General features: G+C 34.2%; 2 protein-coding genes and 1 non-coding gene across 6 annotated transcripts; 1 reads left to right on the forward strand and 2 right to left on the reverse strand.

The window, feature by feature from the left end:
• Positions 1 to 336: 336 nt before the first annotated feature.
• Positions 337 to 5,409, forward strand: LOC106711457 (cell division cycle protein 20 homolog). The gene is made up of 10 exons (XM_045679962.1): positions 337 to 787; positions 932 to 1,038; positions 1,250 to 1,420; positions 1,871 to 1,964; positions 2,103 to 2,332; positions 3,126 to 3,272; positions 3,668 to 3,795; positions 4,043 to 4,190; positions 4,545 to 4,744; positions 5,294 to 5,409. The coding sequence occupies exons 1-10, from the start codon at positions 487 to 489 to the stop codon at positions 5,391 to 5,393; spliced, it is 1,626 nt and encodes a 541-aa protein (XP_045535918.1). The 5' UTR covers positions 337 to 486; the 3' UTR covers positions 5,394 to 5,409.
• Positions 5,410 to 6,798: 1,389 nt separating this feature from the next.
• Positions 6,799 to 6,991, reverse strand: LOC123721426. The gene has a single exon (XR_006756231.1). It is a non-coding gene; the product is annotated as a U2 spliceosomal RNA (small nuclear RNA).
• Positions 6,992 to 9,678: 2,687 nt separating this feature from the next.
• Positions 9,679 to 23,923, reverse strand: LOC106711548 (sodium-dependent transporter bedraggled). 4 transcript variants are annotated; one of them, XM_045679908.1, is made up of 15 exons: positions 23,893 to 23,923; positions 23,388 to 23,458; positions 21,648 to 22,722; positions 21,252 to 21,382; positions 20,313 to 20,594; positions 17,095 to 17,288; positions 15,996 to 16,133; positions 14,921 to 15,152; positions 14,162 to 14,376; positions 13,549 to 13,743; positions 13,018 to 13,242; positions 12,455 to 12,522; positions 11,791 to 11,917; positions 10,348 to 10,535; positions 9,679 to 10,159 (listed from the first exon to the last, which is right to left on the reverse strand). In XM_045679908.1, the coding sequence occupies exons 3-15, from the start codon at positions 22,673 to 22,675 to the stop codon at positions 9,763 to 9,765; spliced, it is 3,420 nt and encodes a 1,139-aa protein (XP_045535864.1). In that variant the 5' UTR covers positions 22,676 to 22,722; positions 23,388 to 23,458; positions 23,893 to 23,923; the 3' UTR covers positions 9,679 to 9,762. The 4 variants fall into 4 exon arrangements, with proteins under 4 accessions (XP_045535864.1, XP_045535863.1, XP_045535862.1 ...); XM_045679907.1 differs by having other exon boundaries at positions 23,819 to 23,916; XM_045679906.1 differs by having other exon boundaries at positions 23,807 to 23,916.
• Positions 23,924 to 24,419: the final 496 nt, after the last annotated feature.

The following is a 24,419-nucleotide window of genomic DNA, read 5'->3' on the forward strand; positions in this document are numbered from 1 at the left end:
TATTCCCAAAAAAATTGCCCACGCTCCTAATAAAACTGCAATGCCAAAAGAATCCGCAGTGAGTTTAACGTGGCATCGGTTTGTATCTTTGGTTTATAAAAAGTCATTAAATACTCCAAAAATCTCAATATATTACGAACCGAGGTATTAAAAGAAATAATTAAAATTTTCTTAAGGTAAAACGGGGATACAGTTTATAAAAAAACAAAGAAAAACCATAGCCATAAAGATTCGTACTTGACGTACGTGCGACGTTATCTGTGCCACAAAGATTATGTCCGCCAATGGCGTTTTAAAATTTCAAATCTCAACGGTTGTTTGTGTTTGCCAGTTGAATTGAACGTGTTCTTATGAATTATCATAATAATTATAATTATTGTAAAGTTAATTTACTGTTGTGTTTGCCTGGTAAAATATAACTCAACTTATGAAATCATCGTTTCAAAATCTATAAATTTTGGACTGTGTAGATATTTGTAACTAGGAATGGCCCAGTTCAACTACTTGAACGAAATAAATAGTTTGGCCACCATGGACGGGCCTATAACGAGAGGTCCATTGCAACGATGGATCAAGAAATCAAATAACGAAAACATAAATCCCTCATTGAGCTCATCGTTGAAAAACATTTCTAATGCAAACATAAGTTCTTGCAATCAATCGCTGCAAAAACTGTCGATTACTGCAAATCAAAGCTGCAATAACAGTGCTTTATCTAATAGCAAGACACCCACAAGAAATGAAAATAAGAAAGGCAAAAAAACTCCGTGTAAAACTAAGTCTCCAGGTGAGTTACCACTATCAAACTTTTTAAGGTTTTTCTAGCACGTATAACTACAGTAAACTACTGATATGTATTTTTTAATTGTCATTTATTTTTGCAAATTATTTAGAATCTTGAAACAATTTATTGACCCTCAATATGTTGCAGGTCGTTCAACTACACCAACTCCCAATAAAGCCTCCAAGACACCCAACAAAGCTGACAGATTTATACCTTCGAGAAGTAATTCTAACTATGACCTGTGCCATTATATGGTAAGAATTAGATTGAAATATAAACAAGAATTGAGAAATAATAAAATTTAAAGTCTATTTGTTCTGATGGATAAGTGGTAAAGTTTAAATTTTGTTTGCTAAACTTGTAAAATAAATTTAAGTTAATTGCAATATGTGTGACATCTAAAAAACAACTTTTAACAAGTTAATACACTGCTAATATTCCAACTATAACATTCATTTGTTTCAGATGAGTCGTGATGAAGAGAAAAGCGAAGAGGCAGTGTCACAAATAGCAGCGAGTGAGGCCATTGGGCGAGTACTTACTGACACAGAGCCCGGCCGCTTACTGCAGTACACATGTAAAGCCCCTGCCGCACCTGAAGGATACCAGAATAGATTACGAGTTGTATACTCACAGGTATATGGGCAATTTTGTTGATATTTATAAGTCCACTTTATTCCATCCTTTTCTTTGGAATTTCTTTGTAGGTACTTTCAAATTTTTAGGATAATTTATATATGATGGATATTTATTTGTTTTTTTCTAACAGCAAGTAATTACAAAATTGGTTCAATATAAAACTGGCATTTAATAAATATAATTGTTATTATTTTTATTATAATACTAGCTTTTACCCGCGACTCCGTCCGCGCAATAAAAAATAGAAAACGGGGTAAAAACTATCCTATGTCCTTTTCCTGATTCTAAGCTAGGTAGCCCACCAATTTTCAGTCAAATCGATTCAGCCGTTCTTGAGTTATAAATAGTGTAACTAACACGACTTTCTTTTATATATATAGATAGATTGTTTATAATACTAAACACTAAAATAGCTATGAAAAGATTGAAAATATGCAATCATTTTAGGCCAAAGTACCTTCAACAGTGAAAAACAACACAAGATACATTCCACAAGCTCCTGAAAGAATACTTGACGCTCCTGATATTTTGGATGACTATTGTAAGTTTACACAATTTTTAATATATATGTTTATTCTTAAAACTTGTATATAAAAAAAATGCAGTCGAATTGATAAACTCCTTTTTGAAGTCGGCTAAAAATCAATATTATACAAATAAACATTATTTTCCATTACAGATCTTAATTTAGTTGACTGGAGTCCATCTAATGTGGTAGCAGTGGCTCTTGGTAATGCTGTATACTTGTGGAACGCTGGCACTGGGCAGATTGACCAGCTTCTGACCCTGGAGGGCTCAGAGACTGTCAGCTCCGTCTCCTGGGTGCAAGGAGGCTCACCACACTTAGCCGTCGGCACTTCATCCTCGACTGTTGAACTGTGGGACTGTTCTAAAATTAAAAGACTAAGGGTGAGTAATTCGTTGACAATTAAAAAAACCAGATTAGAAAATAAATAGGACTAGTATTACGTCTTCAGCAACTTTTATCATATTAAAACATGCTTTTTCATTTATTTTAGTTTCAATCCATCACTATGTGTAATTGTAAAAATATAAATATGTTTGCGACCTCTGAAAATATCCTCTTTAATATCATTCACATATTGTGTGTATTATAAATAGTAATTGCTATTTGTGGATCAACTTTAGATTTATTTATCTAAGTTAACTCAGATCAAATTGTTGTGATTTTTGACAATACCTACGCATCCGGTTTAGTATTTACAAAATATCAATTCATTTAAATTAATTGTTATCACTAATCAGTTATTTTAATGAGTTTGTCAAATGTTATGGTAGGACAGCGGCGTCCATGTTGTTTTTGGGATGATTCCGTGTTAGGATTGGAAGTACTGTTGGGGTAGTCTTACAAAAGGTTTTATAAGGAAGCATGCGCTGCTGCTCATGACCAGTCTCTTTCCATCTGTCATCGCGGAAGATCTGACATTTATATTATTTCTTAAAATACTTTTGGAATTTCATTATCTATATATATAAAAGAAAGTCGTGTTAGTTACACTATTTATAACTCAAGAACGGCTGAATCGATTTGACTGAAAATTGGTGGGCAGGTAGCTTAGAACTAGGAAACGGACGTAGGATAATTTTTACCCCGTTTTCTATTTTTTGTTCCGCGCGGACGGAGTCGCGGGTAAAAGCTAGTAAGGTATAATTTTCTAGTGAAATTTGCCTACTGTTGCAGCTAATGGATGGTCACTCTGGCCGAGTGGGTGCGTTGGCATGGAACATGTACATATTGTCCAGCGGCGGTCGTGACGGCAACATAGTGCACCATGACGTGCGCCAGCGCGACCACGCACTAGCCACTGTGTATGCACATACAAGAGAGGTATCATCATACTGAAACTATATTTATAAATTCTACATATCCCGCTAGTCCAAAAGTTAAGCAAAAAAATAATAATGGTGACTTCTTAATCCATCTTGCAATCAAGTAGCACAAATTAAGGAACTTTCAAGTTTTATGATTTCTAAATTGTAGTGTTTCTTAGACATTATCATATATTTAAGAATGGCTTAACTCATATATGATGAGTCCGGTCACACTCAGTCAATGCGAGACGCGACCGCGATGAAATAAATATTCGCCCAGATACTGGTTGCCCGATGTATCTGAAACTTATCAGTGCCATCACCAGACATTCATATGTAGCCGTTTAAATTAGCCTATAAAATATGACTGTTTCAATTACGTTACTAAATCACTTTTGTGTAAAATTGAAGGTGTGTGCTTTGAAATGGTCGCTGGATGGTAAATACCTGGCATCGGGCGGTAACGACAACCTTCTCAATATCTGGCCGCTGGCTGAAGGACAGCATTACTCTCAGCCACAGTATTTATACTCATTCAAGTAAGAATTCAACATTTGTCATATAAATTTACTTACTTTAGTATACATTTTGTCTAGTTCAGAAATAGCTCAATTTATATGATTATTACAAGCTAGTGTTAGCGACAAAAAATTCATTTATCTAAATCCGATGTTTGTAATTTGTTTATTAAATGAAATGTAAATGTAAATAATCTAGAAACTCGTATAAGACATACATTAATTTAAATTTACAACAGCTGATTATCAATAACAATGTGCCTTACAGCCAACACCTGGCGGCGGTGAAGGGCCTGGCGTGGTGTCCGTGGAGCGCTGGCGTGCTGGCGTCAGGCGGCGGCACCGCCGACAGGACCATTCGCATCTGGAACGTCAGCACCGGCACCAACCTCAACACCGTCGACACCAAGTCACAAGTATACTATGATATATATAAAGTATACTATCTTTTCTTATTAGGATGGGAAGGGGAAGTGGATTTGGCGGAAGAGGGGACGCATGGGAAGGGGAAATGTCCTCTTTCTTTCTCAATATCTGTCCGCGCGGAATTTAAAAAAAACAATAAGTAGCCTATGTGTTCTTCCAGACTATGTTCTACATCTGTGCCGAATTTCATCAAGGTCCGTCGAGCCTTTGCGGAGATACCTTAAAACATCCATCCATCTAAATCTAAACATTCCCATTTATAATATTAATAAAATAGATAAAGCAACGGAATATGATAATCCATCTCCATATTTCTAAATGATTTATAAGATGAAATGTGTCAGGTGTGTTCTATCGTATGGAGCACTCACTACAAGGAGCTGATATCCGGACACGGGTACGCCAACAACCAGCTGATCATCTGGAAGTATCCGACGATGACGCGTGTGGCCGAGCTGAGCGGACACGTGGCGCGTGTACTGCATCTCGCACTATCGCCCGACGGCACCTCCGTGCTCTCCGCCGGTGCCGATGAGACCCTCAGGTGACACTCGCGTTGACACATGCCACACATCACTTACAACATACCATCTACCACTTACAACATGCCACCTTCTACTAAACAGTTAGCTTTCCAAAATTTATATGTAAAGAAAAAAAACTTGTGAGCCGTCATGGGACGCCTGGCAGATGTGAAACATCGTCTGTGTACAAGTAATATGCATAAAATATGAATGAATGAATGAGTGGATGAATGAATGAATGAATGAATGAAAAAATGAATGAATGAATGAGTGAATTAATGGATAAAAAATGAATGAATGAATGAGTGAATTAATGGATAAAAAATGAATGAGTGAATGAAGGAATGAATGAATGAATAATAATAATAATAAATAATATTAAATATTAAAATAAAATATATATATGTATACTTCAGTATAGCTTGGCGACCCGTCGCCACGGCAAGCGTCGCCACGCCAACAATTCGGTTTACAAGTGATCCTATAGATGTTTCACATCAAAAAATATATATATAAATATTGCCTCTCTCAAGTAGATCACATTTTGACAGTTTATTTTAATTTCCCAGACTATGGAAATGTTTCATGTTGGACCCGTCTAAGAAGAAAGGCCCCACCGACTCAAAGGCTGCTAAATCTCTACTCAATATGAACTCATTAATTAGATAAAATGAATTGACTTATACAACGCTTGTTGTGTGAACTTTTGACTGAATATTGTGATGTACACATTAGTGTTACTGTTGTAATTGAATAAGTTTTATGTATTAGGATCTTGATACATTATACACTGGTGTTGTAAAATATTTTATGTCTCATTTAATCAACTTTGTTAAGTTGATTAGAAAATTTAATTTTACATATTATTTTCGATTATTGTTTTTCTAAAAACTTTTAATTATGTAGACAGGTCTTTACAAAATTATAACATGTTTGTGACTTCGTTACATACAAGTATTAAAAATGTATAAACGATGAAATTGAAGAATTTATTTATATGACATTATGTAAGGACTCGTCTATATTTTAAAATGTTTTTCAACAAGTGAAGTTGAGGTCGTAAAATGTTATGTATAAATATTAATTTTCTTTCTTGATATTTCCATTTTCATTTTATTGTAGTGTAATTTCTGTAATAGGTTTAACAGAGAGCATTTCTCAACCTCGGCCTCATTGTCTACTGACTTTATACAAGTATTTTGCGGCTGACGAAATATTAATTATGTTTTCTATCACTCATCATGGTGTTTAAGACAATTTTAATTAATAACTGTGTTATTTTATTGAAATAAAAATGATAAATCTAGAATTGTGTTTGATTTCAATTCTTTTAGTTCACGTTATCTCAAATTTGTGTTGTTATTGACTATTGGAACGAAGTTCCTTATCGCGCGTTGTGAACGGGGGCTAGACGGAAAAAATTCTTACGAAAAGTTGTCACGACACTTTTTGCTATAGTATGTTAAAGACGAATGAGCGCTACTTCACCATGGCAACGACGTGACAATATATAACGAAAATTCATAGAAATAAAATGTACTTCTTGTGAAGACTTAAGTTTTTTATTCATAGAATAAACATTGGTTCCTTCACTTATTAATTGAAAGGAACTTCGTTCCATCCGGGTGTCCCTTGACACCTCTCAAGTTTGTTTTTTTTCTCTTAAGGATATACAAAATTATTTTAAAAGCCCCGATATATATTTCAATTTCACCATCGGAAGTTCAAATCCTTCCATCAGGTCGCTCATAGATTGGTACCTTACTAATATTATAAATGCGAATATTTGCATGTTAGAAGGTATCTGCAGAACGGATCTCAATGAAATTTGGCATAAATGTATAACTACGGGTATCAGTCTCTAAACAAATAAAGAATGCCAATATTGATTGGCTGAATAAGAGACATCACTTAACTCTAGACCAGGGAGCTAGGGCTCCACAACTGAGACTCGTTCAACCCAGCCCTGACGATCGTAGTTGTATATCTAATGAAATTCCTTAAGATATATAACTACGATCGTTACGTTCATGAAGAGTCGTATTTGGCTCAGACTTTTTGTTTTATTATCAGTAATATGTGGGCCGATCCCGGCGGCACTGCAATGCCGGGCCGACCCGTGACGGGAGTGGAGCGAGCCCCGAACATCCCGTCGCTTTACAAAAATCAGTTTAATATACTGGTCCCGCAGTGCGGGAACTTTCAGATATTAAGCTGAAAAGAACAGATACTACACTTTGATCTTAGCCAAAAGGCCGAGAAGCGATACCGAAGTTTTACCAACTGGTGAATGTGATTCCGTTGGTGTGAAACTCTACACCGTGTATAAGAATTTCGAAAAAATAATTAACAGCCATCTAGCGGTAATGAATTATTTCAAAAGCTACTTCAACGCCATCTATTGGGTGATATTAGTCATCAAAAATTAAAGAACTAATTTTTATATAAGAACGGAAACAATTATTTTATTTTCAACATCAACCTGCCTTTGTCTCTCTACGGTACGGAGGGACGGCACAGTATGTGTCCGACCGACAAGGATATCTGTTCCGGTGGCCTTTAGTGAAACTAAACTATGACTTCTCACTAGTGCCTCAATGTCAAGATTAAAAAAGTGTTGCAAAATCCTTTTCGTACTGTAGTTTTCATGTCATTTTTTATGTCCATGTAGGTTTTACATATTTTAGCCAATCACCGGCTCAATTATCCTTATTTGATTACATTCATCCATACATTTCTATCAGCCGTCATATCTAAATTCATTCTCTTTTTACGCATATTCGCTTTATAAGCACTTTTAATTTCTTTTTAATCTTTTTTGACCTTCGGTACAAAATTAAAAGGATATTTGATATTTTAACCTCGCTCAATTTAATAGAAAAGGTATACAAGTAAAAATAATAATAAATATTTGTAAAAACATTTTATTGCTTACACTAGTTAATACAGTTGGAATGTAAAGATTAAAATTATAGCATTAAACAATAGTAAAAAGTAAAAGCCAAAAAAATATAATGTGCAAATAAAATGTGCGTGATTAAAATAATATAATTTATATAGATGTGATGTCGAAATTGTGATATTTAAAAAAATACTTTTAATGGAAGCCGAATGAGTGACTAGAAGCGGAAATTTTCGTAGAACACGATAATAAAAGCGCCTAATAAATGCAATAAAAGGAACATTACATTATTACATACAAGCGACTTTGTGACGAATTAAAGTATAAAACTACCGATTTAATGTTATATAAAATAGGGTAGGTCTCCTGCAAGATGGACCGATGACCTGGTCAACACAGCGGCACCTGGCGGCACAGGACTGGGCATTGTGGCAATCGATGGGGGAGGCCTACGTCCGTAAGGTCACGGCAGACCAATGGCAAAAAGACTCGATTAACTGACGTCTGTACAGTTTTCAATTTTTTAATGTTTTTAACTGACAGTTGAAACTGAATATTATGTGTAGCGGTTTTTATATTGGTTTAAAATAACTATAAAAAATTATTGTGTTTTGTTACGAAAATATTAAAAAGGCAACTTTATACTTTAACCATCAAATATCAAAATACATTTGATTTACTGTAACTAAACAACTGTAATTAAATATTAAAAAAAATAATTTCAACAAATAAAATTATTGCTCAATATATATACAAAATATGTAAAAATTTGTTTTGAATTGAATTTAAACATTTATTAATAAAAATTTATTTTTAATCCTTTATGGATCCAAAAACAAAGTTATATCCGACTATTATTATGCTGAAAAGGCGAAATATTATGCTTATTTCTAAATCCATTGTACTTGTTATATAACATTCATATTTTTACAATTGTTTCATTTAAAATCACTTATTTCTTAGTTGCCACTAATATCTTTTTTACAATTTAAATGTGATAAGTGTTTATATTTATCTTAAGTCTTGTTTTACAAATCAATTATTTTAAATGCATATGTATATAAATGGCCTTAATTGTAATGTAATGTATTACGACCTTGTAACTTTTATCAAAGGAGATTGTGGCGCCCTCATCAAAGGAATGCTATATTTCTAATCCAGCTATAATTATAGTCACGGAATTAAGAAACACCTAGGAAATGCTTATTTGATTACTACAGGCCAATACATACATACACATTTTTTAATCTTATAAAAAATTATTGCCATTTTTTATATTAATTAAAAACACATTACATTTGCTAAAATTTACGGATTTAGAAAAATTCTCTCATGGCTTTCTATATCTAATAAGAACACATTTCATATTAAAATAATACATTGGTTAAAAAACTTACTACTAGTTATTTTGTTAGTTACTAAACTAAATCTACCTAAGTAGTGGAATTACTAGAACTGGGGTATTATATTATGTTAATTTCTTGGACATATGTTACAATAATGTATCCAAATTATATTTGAGCAGTTCTAATGTTAAAAATATTAAAAAAATAATTATCATGCATTAATTTATTCGAAAAAAATCAATTGACTTAAAACTTATTGAATATTAGACAAAAATATAATGAATATAATCTTTTAAATAATGTAAATGGTATATCTAAAAAAATATTATTTGTTTTATTATGCAATTTACCTTTCAAATTTTCTTTTGATTTTTTGAAAGTTAGTCAACAAAATAATGGACGTTACAAAATGAGGTGAGATTCAATTTAATTCGTATTATTAAATAAGTATATAAAAATGTAAATTAAAATAAAATTGTAAACTTTGTCAATTTTCAATAATAAACATAAAATAATCTACAAAAATAATAAAAAAAATTAAGACATTGTGATAAAATGTGATGATTGAAATACTGTCTCCTTTTAAAGTCTGTGAATTATTATATCATTAAAACTAAAAAAAAGGCGAATAAAATAAAAAGATGGATTGAAAATTAAAACTTATAGAGTTTGATGAAATTCAATATATGTCTAGGCGATAGATAAACATTTAGATAAAGCTTGCCATACATGGAATTCATAAAAAATCCTAAGTACTAAATAAGTACATTTTTTATTGCTTAAAAATAATTCATATAACGGACCCTAGACTACGTGTGTGTGGAGGGGAGCCCTCCCCCAACATGGCGGACATAGCAACCGTATTAGAAATAGGCTCCGCGTCTCCTACCAATTGCTCGTGACTCGTCGTCAAACTTACGCCATATTTAAAACTTCGTCGTAAACTCGAACGAATCGATTTTGTGGAATCTGTTTTTCTGACAAAAGACCGTCTCAGGTAGTCTCGTGTGAGGGTTAAGGAGTTCCTGGATGTCCTGCGGTCGGTCTCATCGGTCACTGTGATGGAAGGGGTGGGGGGTGGGTATGTAGTTTGGGGGGTGGGGGGTCGCCGGTCTACGCTCTCGCTCACAGTGATGGGTATCTGTGCCGCGTCATCAGTTGCTGCATCTGTACGGCCTGATGTTATTCTGTAATTTTATACAAATAATATTAAAGCACATAATCAGGAGTAGTCTTTTGCCTGATATGACAATTCAATCTATATTTTGTACCAATAGCAAAATTTTTGGCTAACTTGGATAAAGACGGGCTGAATTTCTAATCTAATTTTGCGAGTGCAATAACTAAAATCAAAATGGTTTAATATTATAGTTACCTTCGCAAAGTGCGGAAGCTTCTCCTGAGGGTGTTGATGAGGCGGGCTCCGGTGGCGGTGGAGTATGAGGGTGGGGGTGTGTACTTGGGCGGGGGGTCGGGGGGTGCGCGAGGGGGCGGGGCCGCAGCAGTTGGGGGCGGGGACTCACTCGCCCCGCCCATGCGCGGTCGGTACAGATTCTGTATGCGCTGAAAATTAAAACATTCTTTGAGATAAAGGTTTTACGTAAACTTATTATTTGGTTTTACAAAATTAAACTATTATTGATGTACTAATATGTAGTAATTTATACTCACGCACACTTTATTGTTAATAAGTACTTTGTGACTAAAACAATGCATGAATGACGAAATGATTTAAAATGGAAAAGAAGTGTATTTACACGTTTTGGATCAAAGCAACAAAGATATTACATTTATGACAGTATGAAAATTATATAAAACATATGGGCTTTTTTGTCTTATACCAACTTTTTTTGGTCAGATAATAAAGCAATAGACAAAAAATGAACCGTCTCAGTGACACCATTCCACAAAGGAAAAACTAATTAGAAAAACTATAACTTACGTCTATAATCTACCAGGAAAACAGCACAGAATAAATTTAAACAAATAAAATTATATTTTCACTATCACAGGTATAAATAACTAGTTCGTTATCTAAATTGTACATAAAGTATAATTAAAATTATCTACCTACTAGAAATGATAATTTTCAAACCTATATATATAAACTGAATTCCACTTTCCCTTGGTCATCATGCGTAAACTGCTGTTTGCAAAATGTAATTAAAAATATCGATCTTCATTAAATTTGGCATAGATATAGAAGGCTATTAATTTCATTTATTTTTAATTCTGTGCGAACGAAATCGCGGGCAAATGAGTTCTACAAATAAAGTATAACATTTGTTTGTTGAAAGGAAATAAAAAATTGAACAGCGTAAAAAATAACTAGTTTTTAAATAAACATGAAATCTATGCCAGTGATTTCTATCAAGGCAGAGAAAGCGTCAGAAATAAATTTTCACTCTTACTCTAAGCAAAGCATAAACTAGTTTTTTTGCCAAAAACTACACATCACATAGATTTACAGTAAAATTGTCGTACAAATAAATATAATAAAATAATAAAAAAAAAATATTTAATTAATTAGATATAAAACTAAATTCTATATGTGAATGTATATTATATCTTCACAAGTACTGGTTTCCACTGGCGATACAAGTATACGAAATCATATCACCATCCCTTTCATATCCATTGAAAAAAGCAGAGACAACATGTTTTTGTACAATAATTTACAACCACCAATACAAATCTTACCAAATCTTCTACAAATTCACTTGAAGCGAAATCCTGGCAGCATGAAAGTTACAATACATACATAGACAAGTTTGGAAACATGTTTTTGTCCAGTGAAAACTTGTATAAAAGAACTCACCTCAAGTATATCGGGGGGACCTTTGTTCATATATCTCCATGTTTGTATGAAGGCGACTATAGGCACGGTCAGTAAGGCACCTTGCTGCATCATCACTGCCACTTGACGAGCCCATATAGGAAAGTAACTGGAAGGAAACAAACAAACAAAAGGAACAAGGAATATATCAAAATCTTACTAAAATTACAAAACTAGCTGTCGTCCGCGACTTCGTTCGCACAACATTGAAACAAACGTAATAAGTATCCAATGTATTCTTCTAGACTATGCTTCACATCTATGTCAAATTTCATCAAGTTCGGTTTAGCCATTCGGGAGATATATTGTATAACACACGTCCATCCATCCATACTTCTAAACATTCGCATTTATATTAGTAAGATGAGAATGCTTAGTTAAATGGATGGGTGGATGGATTGATGTTAGAAGATATCTCCAAAATGGATCAATGGATCTCGATGAAACTTGGCATAGAAGTAAATAAGCCACACATCTTTATGAAATTTGGCACAGATATAGAACATAGACTCTAGTAACACATAAGATATTTTTCACATTTTTTTTAAATTCTGCACAGGCAAATTCGCGGGCAAAACTAGTATATGAATATAGTACAAATTGTTATAAATGTAAAGTGTAGTTTTAAATTAAGATGGTGACTCACCCAATAGGTTTTCTCCAAGAATATAACTGACGTTGTTGTCCAATCCGAAAATCCATAATGCAGATCGCCTGAAACGACCAACAGTCATCTAAATACTTATAATAATATAAACACTAAGACAGTGGCAGTACTGATCTGTTCTACTGCACAAACTAACTGCTCTGCACCCATATCAAACTATTACACCAAGTAAACAAACACATTGACTATTTTACATAGAGTATTTATACCGTGAATTTCCACTACTGAAACACTTGTATAAATCCTATCTTGTCTCTGTTTTCTCAATGATAACGAGAGGGATGGTAATAATTTCGTAACACAGATCCAACGACAGTGGAGATTCACCGATACAGAGTAGCTAGCTACACTTACACAGAATAGCTACAGTTACACAGAGTATGTTCCCACACACAGAGTAGCTATACATACACAGAATAACTACAATTACACAGAGTAAGTTCACACACACAGAGTAGCTACAATTACACAGAGTAGCTACACTTACACAGAGTAGCTACACTTACACAGAGTGGTTACACTTACACAGAGTGGTTACTTACACATAGCAGCACCGGCAGCAGCACGCTCCAGGTGAAGGCGAGCAAGGCGGCGAGGGGCGCGGCGAGGGGTGTGGCGGGGCGGTACAGCGCCGCCGCCACCGCGTCAGCCGAGTACGGGCGGCCGCGTACTGCGAACACGCCCGCAGACAGCGCCACCTGCACCGCGCACTGCCACCACGACCCCACCCACACGTAGTCCATCAAGTGAACCACTCGTATGCCCGCCTGCAATTTATCACATAGATACTGCTTACATTGGTAATACCAGTGTTTCCCATCTCGGAATATTACGTAATGATTTGTATGAATGTCCGCCTGACGGACCTCGTCACGGCGGCTACCAGCCTCGCGTCATTTAAAAATTGCTTAAAAGAAGCTATGAAGAATTTCTTGTATGTATGTATATACTAATTGTACTCATTTCAAATCATTTCGTGTAAACAATTTTTTTGATTTAAATTAAGATTTAGAAACTTAAGTGATTTTAGAAACTTTCAACCAATGAATATAGATCTATATAAAAACACTCACATCAGTAGAAAGCAGCAATCCCATAGCGAAGCCAAAGACACAGCTGAAGAAAGTGATGGTCGTCTCCCAGACGCGTAATGCGTCTTTGTTGATCGCCATGACACCGGTGATGACACAGTGCCATATCGCCAACTGCTGCGCCACTCCGAACATCAGCAGGATGAAGAAGAATATCACCGCCCACGCCGGAGACAACTGGAACGTAACAGTTAAGAACTAACTATAGAGGGAGCTGTAACATTTTTTTTTTAATTTCATACAAGTTTTTTTTATATCATAAGGTGGCAAAGGAGCAAGCTGTCGCCTGAGTCTGAGAGTCTCTTATCGACAGTGTTGGGGACTCAAAATATTCTCTTTCTATGCGTCCCTTCCGCTGTTAAATCCACTTCCTTTTCCTATCCAATAATCAAATTACTTGCTATACACATTTTAATTCCTTCAGTGTACATTATTGGAAAATGTAAGTGTATTGTATTTGTAAAAAAAATCCAATATATCATTCGTCATTTAGTTCTTAATACAGTCATTATTATGTCATCTTTTACTCAATCCATACATTTCATTTGCTGATATGTATGAAAATAAAATTTCCGAGCATTAATAGTAGACTTACAACAGTAGGGGGTACCACGGCTAGTGTAGCAGGTACTATCTGTGTAGCTAGTTGCAATGGTTGCCAGCCGCTGTACAACTTGGCGGTGTTACCACTCCGCCACACTGACACACCCACCAGACTGCCATACTGCCCCATGTACCTCACCGGAGTAGACACGCTGCCCGGCAACGGCTCCGATGTAGCCCACAGGAATTCTGATGATTTTACTGTCTCTGAAATTATAAAACAATAAAGTTGACTAAAAATATAAAATTAGTCGAATAAACCAGTATTTTTAGAGGTTTTATATTCAAATTTTAGTATATTTTTAGACCATATTCGATGTAAATACTTTTTTTATGAAAAGGTGGCAAACGAGCAAACGATCACCTGAATTCGCCGAAATAGCGAGGCGACCGTTGCACATGGACATTCGCAAATGCAGATGCGTTGCCTACCTTTAATCAACGGAGAAGGTGACGCACAGAAAGAGGACATTTGCCTCTTCTGTCAAATCCACTTCCCCGTCTCATCCTTTCCTAATAAGAAAAGAATGTGAAGGGGAAGAGGACTAAAATTAGTCCTCCAGCACCGCACTCATCAGACTGTACTTGGAATTACTTCCACTTGGCGCCTGTCTTCTGTGTGGTCGTGGTATTTCACTGCGTGTGGCAAATTCGTGAAACTGATCTTGTTGTTGCTGGCATCTACCACTGTTAGAACTTAATTTTTAGGTTCATTTTTAAAATTAGTGAATAGATAAATATAAAGAATCACCAAAACTGCTAGGTAGGAACACGTATCCATTATTCTTTAGTATCCGCACACATGTATTAGCGAGACAAGCGGCCAGCAGCAGCACAGAGAAGGTGCAGGCGATGACGCAGCCGCTCTGACGTAGCGCAGTACTGTGACCTCGCCCCCGAGACCTGTGTGACGTCAGCTGCATCACACACGCACCCAGCAGACCCCATGTCAGAAACGTCTCTTGAGCCGCCGCCGCCCAACTCTGATAATTAACCAAAAAATAAAATCTATTTTTATATACGAAAAACATCGAATAAAACAAATTCTAAAAAAATCGTATTTAATAATGTAGCCTATAACATGCCCGCATGCGTCACTTACATTCCTGTCAAAGTCCCGTTAAAATCGGTCCACCCGTTTCAGAGATTACCCTGAACAAACGCGAACTTGCAGACAGATAGAAAAAAGAATTATAAATTGTTTTTTCGTTTCTTTTTATATATTACAAGGTGGCAAACAAGCAAGCGGCCACATGAATTCGCCAAAATAGCGAAGCGACCGCTGCCCATAGACATTCGCAATTACAGATGCGTTGTCTAACCTCAATCGATGAAGGAGGAGACGCACAAAAAGAGAATATTTAACCTTCCTATGCATCTCCTCTTTCATCAAATCCACTTCCCCTTCCCATCCTATCCTTATAAGAAAAGGGGTGGGGAAGGGAAAGAGGATTAAAATTAGGTCTCCGGCACTACACTCATCAGACTGTACTTGGAATTACTTCCACTTGACGCCTGTCTTCTGTGAGGTCGTGGTATTTCACTGAGTGAGGCCAATTCGTGCAACTGATGTTGTTGTTGCTGGCGTCTACCACTGTTTTCAGCAAAATACGTCATGTGCATGAAATATGAGTGTATATTTAGGTATTAAAATAAAATTAACAATCGAATAAATTCTATAGTAAAAATGTATGTAGATCATAGATATGTAAATACGCAATTGTAACAAAATCTGTAACAGCAATAGATCAGTTCTATAAGAGATTGTAACAACGAGTACAATAGTTGTAACGTATCTATAATGAACACGTGTGAGATTAACATACATTACTATTGAGGAAGAATTCACTCCATTCGGTTTCCGAGAAGATATTTGTGACGGTGTCGTATGGGATCAGGGTCAACAGCTTCGTGCACAATACTAACGTGCCGCATATCGGCAAAAACATCAATACATATACAGCCTGGAAAATAATACAGAAAGTATGTATACAGCCTGAAAAGTAATAATTAAAAAAAAAAACAAGAGCATTGGTGGTTCAGGGGTTAAGAACTTGACTTGTAATCTCCAGGTCCTGGGTTCGAATCCCGCCATGTACTAATATGTTTTTCAATTCACATTTGTATATTTACCCGACGTTCTTACGTGAAGGAAAACATCGTGATATATCATGAAAACCTGCATATATCTAGTGAAAAAAAATCAAAGATATGTAAAGTCAACCCGCATTGGGTCAGCATGGTTGACTATAGACTAGTCACTCCTAACTTAGGGTAGGTTCTGTGGCATATAAATAATGAGAATTGTAAAGACGGTAGATGAATAAATTCAGTCGTTAATATGCATTCATAAGATGTTGTTTTATTTTACTAGTCTCCCAATACTACAGGTTCCAACCCCCAATTGGAGACGTATAGTGAACTGATGATGAATACAGAAAATCATTGTAGCATTCAATATGTTAATTTGAAATATATTGCGTCGTCGTCATACATATCCTCACTGAAAAGCTCAGTACCTACCCTAGTTAGGAGTGACTAAGCCATAATCAACCTTGGCCAAGTACAGGTTAACTTCACACATATCTTTGAAACACTTCGCCGATATCAGCTGGTTGCATGGCGATGTTTTCATTCACCGTAAGTTTCAATTCAATACATTAATCTAACTAAACCTTACAAAATTTTAAAATACAAGTTGCATTAACCTCGAGTCAATCGTTAGACCATAAATCCCCTTCCTAGTGTTATTGTTCATTAAAACTGACAAATGAACTGAACAATAGCAAAACAATGTAAAACAAAATATAGTCAACTTAGTCCATCCATAAGTGCTTCGTTTAGTGTTGATTTCTATCACTAAATCTACATTAAGGGACGTGTTAGTTAGTCATTAAAATATTCTGAATGTGATAACATATTTACCTTTCCGTATGAGCGTAATCCTTTGCTGAGCGCCACGAAAACAATCATCCAAACCACTGCAAGGTATAACGCAACTTGATACTTTATGGTGCCGAAGTGATTGTTAGACCCCGTCCCTCTTTGTAACACCTCACCGTGAAAGTACTGAGGTATAGTCTCTTGGATTTTAAACGTGCTATTCTTAAGACTTACATCTGTAATGAAGTATCAAGATTTTATTACATGAAACCAATGATGATAGTTTCTTTCCATCTACTTCTAACAAAGAGTTGATAATGAATATAATGCAATTAGAATTAACTGTATAAGATTTGTTTGCAATTACTTATTTTTTTATAGTATGTATTTAGAAAATACAATAGCGGAATTATGACTTAATCAAAGATGCGTGTAATAGTTATGAACGTTGTTATTCCAAGTATGTCAATTATTCCGTCAACAAAAAACTTTTTATAAATAAATAAATAAAAACTTTAATCAGCTGACGTTCTACAATTGTCATTGACAATGAACTCATTAAATGCATTGCGCGTGCGCATTTCGATGTCATAACTTTGTGTTTGATAATGGAATCTTTGTTCATTGTTATCTTAGATAAATATGCTTTCTATCGTAAAAATCTTAAAGGAATTACAACATCGACATTCATTTGACTGATATGAGAAAAAAAATAAATCAAAAGGAAATTTAAACAAGGCAACAAATTCGTGTTGATGAGTTTAAGAAACATGCTTTTGTACCCAGTTAAGAATATGTTTTTGTACAAGTGATTCAACTGTGGAAACACACTAACGATTTTACGTTGGTATGTTGGGGTATTCACAATTATTCAAAAAGTTTTAGAACGAATAATTCGTACCCACTTTTTTAAGCCATTCACTAGCAAGTTTCTGTTTTACCAACGCATGCTTTAAAAGAAAAGAAAAAATTATCCATACATTATTTCTTGTTCAATAGATATCTCTGCGTGACTGTTATCATTTAATGTCTATGTCGTTACATAATACATTACCACAGCTATGAGACTTATTAACACCACGTCCATTAGACAAGTCGTAAAAATAACATTAAGTGTTAACGAAAATATATTTAGACATTATTTTAATGTATCCTATACCTTTTCACTGCGAAAATGTACAATGTAGAAAAATGTTTACATATTGAAATGAGAAGCGTCAGAACAAAAACTGATAAATCACATTTTTTTTTGGTAAAGTGTAAAAATATGGCCAAGTTCATGGTTCACAACCAATTTGTATAATAATAAAGTGAAAAAGTCATTTATCGGTTTTTGCTCCGGCGCTCCTCAAATGATCTGATGAGATAAACGTATATTTTACTAGCTGTCGCCCGACGAGGAATTAAAAAAAAAACATAAAGTAGTCAATGTGTTCTTCCAGACTATGATCTACATCTATGCCAAATTACATCGGGATTCATTGAACCTCTCCATTTAAAACTCTCTCTGGAGATACCTTCAAACAAGCATCCATCCACAAACAAGGATGGATATCCATCCAAACATTCGCATTTATAATATTAGTAAGATGTTTCGTCGCATGTTGTAGGTACTTTGAATCTAAACGCAGTAAGCGGCCGTGGGTATCAAATTGCCACAAGTTATATACGAATTCCTTCACAACTAAATTATGCAAAAGGAAAACGACTCAAATCTCTGAAACGAAAACCGACGAAATGGGTTACATTTCTTATGAAATCTATTAAGATATGCAACTCTTTTCATCGGATGGGACGTGTTACAAGTTTGTCTATAAGTCCACTGATACTGTTTAAATCAGGAAATTAAATTCTTTAATTCAACCAAACCTAAATACTCAGTCGTCTCGAAATGTGTGTACAAAGAAAAAGTAACACGCAATGTATGCAACCTTGGATCTTCCTCGTGTCGTAATACAGTGTTGTATCACTTACACGCTCTACGAAGATAACATCGTACTGGCATGAAATAATACTCAAGGATAGTATTAAAAAAAAACTTCTTCGTGCACTTTTTATGCCGACCTTCTAAAACATTTCCTGTAATTTACACTTCAATAAACTGAGGACGAATCTTATTAGTTTATTTTAATTTGTTCTCGAATTTCTTATAACAATAGTTCCTACTATTTCATTTAAGGCACAAATAAGTATATTTATAATGAATTTTATAAATAAAACTAGCTGTCGCCCGCGACTCCGTCCGCGCGCAGTTAAAAAATTGGGGGGGGGGTATGAAAAATAGATGTTGGCCGATTCTCAGACCTACTGAATATGCTCACAAAATTTCATGAGAATCGGTCAAGCCGTTTCGGAGGAGTACGGGAACGAAAACTGTGACACGAGATTTATATATATTAAGATAGGGAAATATTGGAAAGCAAATCAATCTTAATTAGATTAAAAGTTAATTATTATTACGTTCGATCTATCGCTATCACAAAATTACAAATCAGTTAACGTAATGATTTTTTTTATTTGTTTAATTTTAAGTAAATTTCATTAAATTGGTCACGCATTCAAAACAATTTACCGTGGCCGCTTTCGTTTTCATCGGTCCATATTAAACGCAAGTACTTTCCATTTTTTTTAACATTTATTAATCGCTATTTAAGGTTTTAGCGAGTTTTAATATAACGTAAATAAAGGATTAGCTTTAATTTAACACTTTAATTATATTTATTTTATCTTGCGAAGTAATAAAAGAAGTATGTTCGGTTGGAAATACATTATGTTTATGAAGTTCATAGTTTTGTACTTAAGAACAGTGGAGATTTTTATAGTAATACTAGCTGTCGCCCGCGACTCCGTCCGCGCGCAGTTTAAAAAAAAAATGAAAAATAGATGTTGGCCGATTCTCAGACCTACTGAATATGCTCACAAAATTTCATGAGAATCGGTCAAGCCGTTTCGGAGGAGTACGGTGACGAAAACTGTGACACGAGAATTTTATATATTAGATATGCTAAATATATATGCATATATATATATATGTAAAAAATAGCTATCGCCCGCGACTCCATCCGTGCGGAGTAAAAAAATAAATAAATTAGTTGCCTATGTGTTCTTCCAGACTATGTTCATATATATGTAAAATTTCATCGAGATACATCAAATAAATCCATCTATCCATCCAAACATTCGCATTTATATATTAAGAATTAGTAGAAGATTATGTTCATATGTTATATTCAAAATAATTATTAAAAAAAATCACTCACCATCAAAACTGAATCCTAGCGGTAACGCCCATTTGTACTTATCATCAGAAGTTATAAACGAGTCTCGGAAATAGACGAATATCCATGACAGGCTTATTATGCTGTACATTCCGATAACCGCTTGTGTAAGCAGCAATGAAACACCGACACCTTTGAATATCGGTGATATACGCCACATATCTATAGGTCCAGATTGCAGTACATGGCCCAAGCATAAGTGTAATGTAAATAATGGTATCCCAGTGAAAAGAGATAGTATGAAAAATTGTAGTATGAAACATGCTAAAAAGAAAAAAAATAGACTCAGTTGAAAATACAAATGGTAGTATAGGAAAATCTTGGAATTATAGGAAAAAAAAAAAATTCTTTGTATTTAAATGGAGTTGTCTGTCTGGAATTAGATTCTGGGTGTAAATTAATAGGCTCTTGTTATGAGTCAGACTTGTGAAATCATAGACTTAGTAAATGTTGTTTTACATTAATTATTGTATCTAAATCATAAATTAACTTATCAATTAATTATACATTTACATGTGATAAAATATCAAATTTACGTATTTTATTGTTATAACTTCGCCAGTAAGGAAGTCTTTAAAGACATCATATGGTTTTGCTCAGTAAATAAACCCACAGATCTTTTAAAGATGTTGATAAACTTTTTTATTACAGCTATAGTGACCGTACATAATAATAATAATAATAATAATAATAAGGGAGAGATATAGAGTTCTTTTTCAATTTATAGTTCGAGAGTAAAGAAAAATGTGAAATATTATCAATATAGAAATCTTTAAAAATGATTGACATATCTAACTTTGACTATCTCATTTTACATCGCTGTGGGAAATTGATAAATTACAATTTAAGCTTTTGAACAGTTCACTATCATTCACTACCAATTACATAACGTAATATTTGAAATATTATTATAAAACTCACCTCCGTAATGCACACTGAATACGGAAAATCTAGAAATATTGAATATTCCAATGGTACAACTAAGGCACGCCAGCATTGAGCTCATTCGATGTGGCCAAACGCCAAAAGGCGGTTCATCAGTCTCTTCGTTTCTGCAACAAAATATTTCTATACTAGCAGTCGCCCGCGGCTCCGTCCTCGCGGGATTAAAAAACTTATTTAGTCGCCTACGTGTACTTCCAGGGTGTGATTTACATTTATGCCAAATTTAGACGAGATCCATGCAGCTGTTCTTTAGATACTTTCTAACAAACATCCAACCATTCATTCATACATCCAAACATTCGCATTATATTAGTAAGCCAACTTTCTCTTGTCTATCTATCTACCCTCATCTCATCAATATTTAATATTCACCTCTCATCAGATGTTCCAGCACCATTTTGATTCATAGCAGCAATTCCTGCTAAAGATTCACCGGAAGAACTTGATGTGCTGCTTGTACTTCTCGCTATACTTAGACCATTAGGTCCATTCCAGCCTGCACTAGTTATATCACTGTCACCCGGAGATGGTAAAGATAATGCACGGTTCATAAGTAACGCTCGTCGACCAACTATTATAGGACCTGATGATCCACTGCTTGTACTCAGATTTGCAGCTGTAACTTGTAATTGTAGTGGTGCACTGGTTGGTCTCATATTAACATGATGCTCAAGAAACAATATAACAGGCAATGTTAATGGTTCACAGACGGATTCAGTGTTCAAAGCTGGCAATACTATTGGATCTAATCTACGCATCGAATTTCTTAAGTTATCGTTCATAGTATTTGCTCTTTCTAATTGCTGAGTATCTCTGTGGTTTTGAGGTAATTCTGAATAACTTTTAGAACGTCTAAGACTTGTACATTGTGGTTGTTCAAACAGATTTTGTACTAATTCAATGTCTTCTGAAGCTGGTTCGAGACTTTGTGTGGATTGTCTTATAACAACTTGTGTATTATCCATAGAACTTTCACTTGGAGAATCATCCAATTGTTGTTCATGGTCAGCTATACAATCTTTTAATTTACATATAATGTCTTCTTCATCGCTGTCAAAATTTTGAGTATCATCAAGGCAAGCTAATAACGATTTGTCTAAAACTTCATCTAAGTCATTCAAGATATCCATAAATTGGCAAAGAGCTGTTGCTTGAAATTCTTCATCATTTGTGATGTTTTTTGTACTATGTAATGCGAAATTCGAGTCTGATTTATAACATTCGGGTATGGTTTTTTGTAGATCTTCTCGTAAATCCTCTTCATCGTCGGATGTCTTATCACTATGTTCGCTAACATCGTTGCTGCCTAAAAGACTACTAGATGCATCACTGTCAACACTGCTTCCCGGTAAGCTCTCCCTCAGTTCGTATCTGCCAGCGTCCATATCAACAGATTCCATTTTTATTGCATGGCCTAGGTTGTACCTGGCCTTTCGGAGCTTAAACCCTAAAAATAAATATTACTTATTAAATTCTCTGAAGATTTTGATGAAGAATAGCAATAGAAAATATACAAACGGTAATGATAAGCAAGAATTTTCCACCACTTGTACATGGCTAACTGTACACAATTCAAATTGAGTGTTTGCAACACACAACTATCTAATAACTTCAATTATCTCCCACTTATAGAACACAAGCTAATATTCACACTACTATGAGTATTCACAAGACTCAAATAAGTAGTAAGTTCAAATCTTTTTAATATATCTACTCCCTATGTGTATGATTTAATTTAGAAAAATAAAAATTGATGTCAAATATATACAACTATACATGATGAAATCTATTGAGTAATTAAAAAAACTTTAGGCACAAACATCTGTATATTAAAACAATAAATAACAATAGCAGTCAAAATAGTAAACATGCATCATTATACTATTGTCAGCGGATAAACTATTTTCAGGTAATTAGGTCATCTCACTTCCCCTCCTCCTATCTAAAATACCTCTCAAAATACTTAGAGTCATTGTCAGTATTATAGTTAGTATGAGTATAACTTTATTAATCAAATTTTTTAAATTATGTAAATTTTTAAAACATTATGAAATTAAAGTGAACATTCTTTGTTTGAATTCATGACACTATTAACGTATTTAGTAAACTTACCCAAATTTCAGCACAGTGTTGAATAAAAATTGAGGGAAATAATTCTGTTGTGTTTCTGACATATTCACTCACTGAAAATATTGTTTTTATCAGTTTTTATTTAAAATAGAATTTTTTGGCTTAGATTTCAAAATTTTGCCGCGTTTCTTAATTTTCTTATCTTTAACGTCTATAGGTATTTGTTAGGAAATATAAACGCCACGACTCCACAAAATATTAAGAATTATAAAAAAAATTGTGAACACAAGTCATAAAAATAATATTTACTACATTTAGTATTTTACTATATTGACAAAACTATAAATAAAAGCAATAACCCACTACCTTAATTCCTTTCTATGGACCTGACCCATCATTCATTGTTTGATAAAAAATCTAGCAAATCCACTTTTAATATTAACATCAATTAATGTAATAACCAATATACATACAATGCTAAAGAGCCTTTTGCTACTTGTAAACATAAAAACGTGTAAGCTATTTTCTAACAATTATTAATTACCACCTTAGCAGTAAAATAATTTAAGTAGTTTCCCGACTGATTGACAGTGACAATTGGGCAATAAAGTAAAGATGACTTTTATTTGACAATTTGAGTGTTGTCCTTTATTGTCTTCGAAAAAGATTACATTAGCAATAAAAGAGGATGAAATGATAAAGAAATTTAAATCGTGTTTTTATTATTTTTTTTTCGTTAAATGTTTATTTTTTAAGTAATTTGCTCGAAGTTTCTTTGTTAATATATCAAGAACTTTACGTGTGTCAAGATAAAATATTTTTAAATAGATGAATAATCAAAACCAAAAAAATACAAAATGCAATTTTCTGCGAATAGGGTTAACTGGAAAAAAATGTTTTTAATTTTCTCATTTCAGTTGGTTTCCATTCCTATAAAATTACTTAAATAAAAGTATGTGTAACAACCAGCGTGTGATATGTAATTAATACACATAGCTAAATAACCGGTCAAAGTTTATTTCACTTTTTCTTTTCGCAAATTATTTTATGAAAGTGAACTTTACTCGTGGAGAA

Source organism: Papilio machaon, chromosome 11 (assembly GCF_912999745.1).
Source record: "Papilio machaon chromosome 11, ilPapMach1.1, whole genome shotgun sequence".
NCBI lineage: Eukaryota > Metazoa > Arthropoda > Insecta > Lepidoptera > Papilionidae > Papilio > Papilio machaon.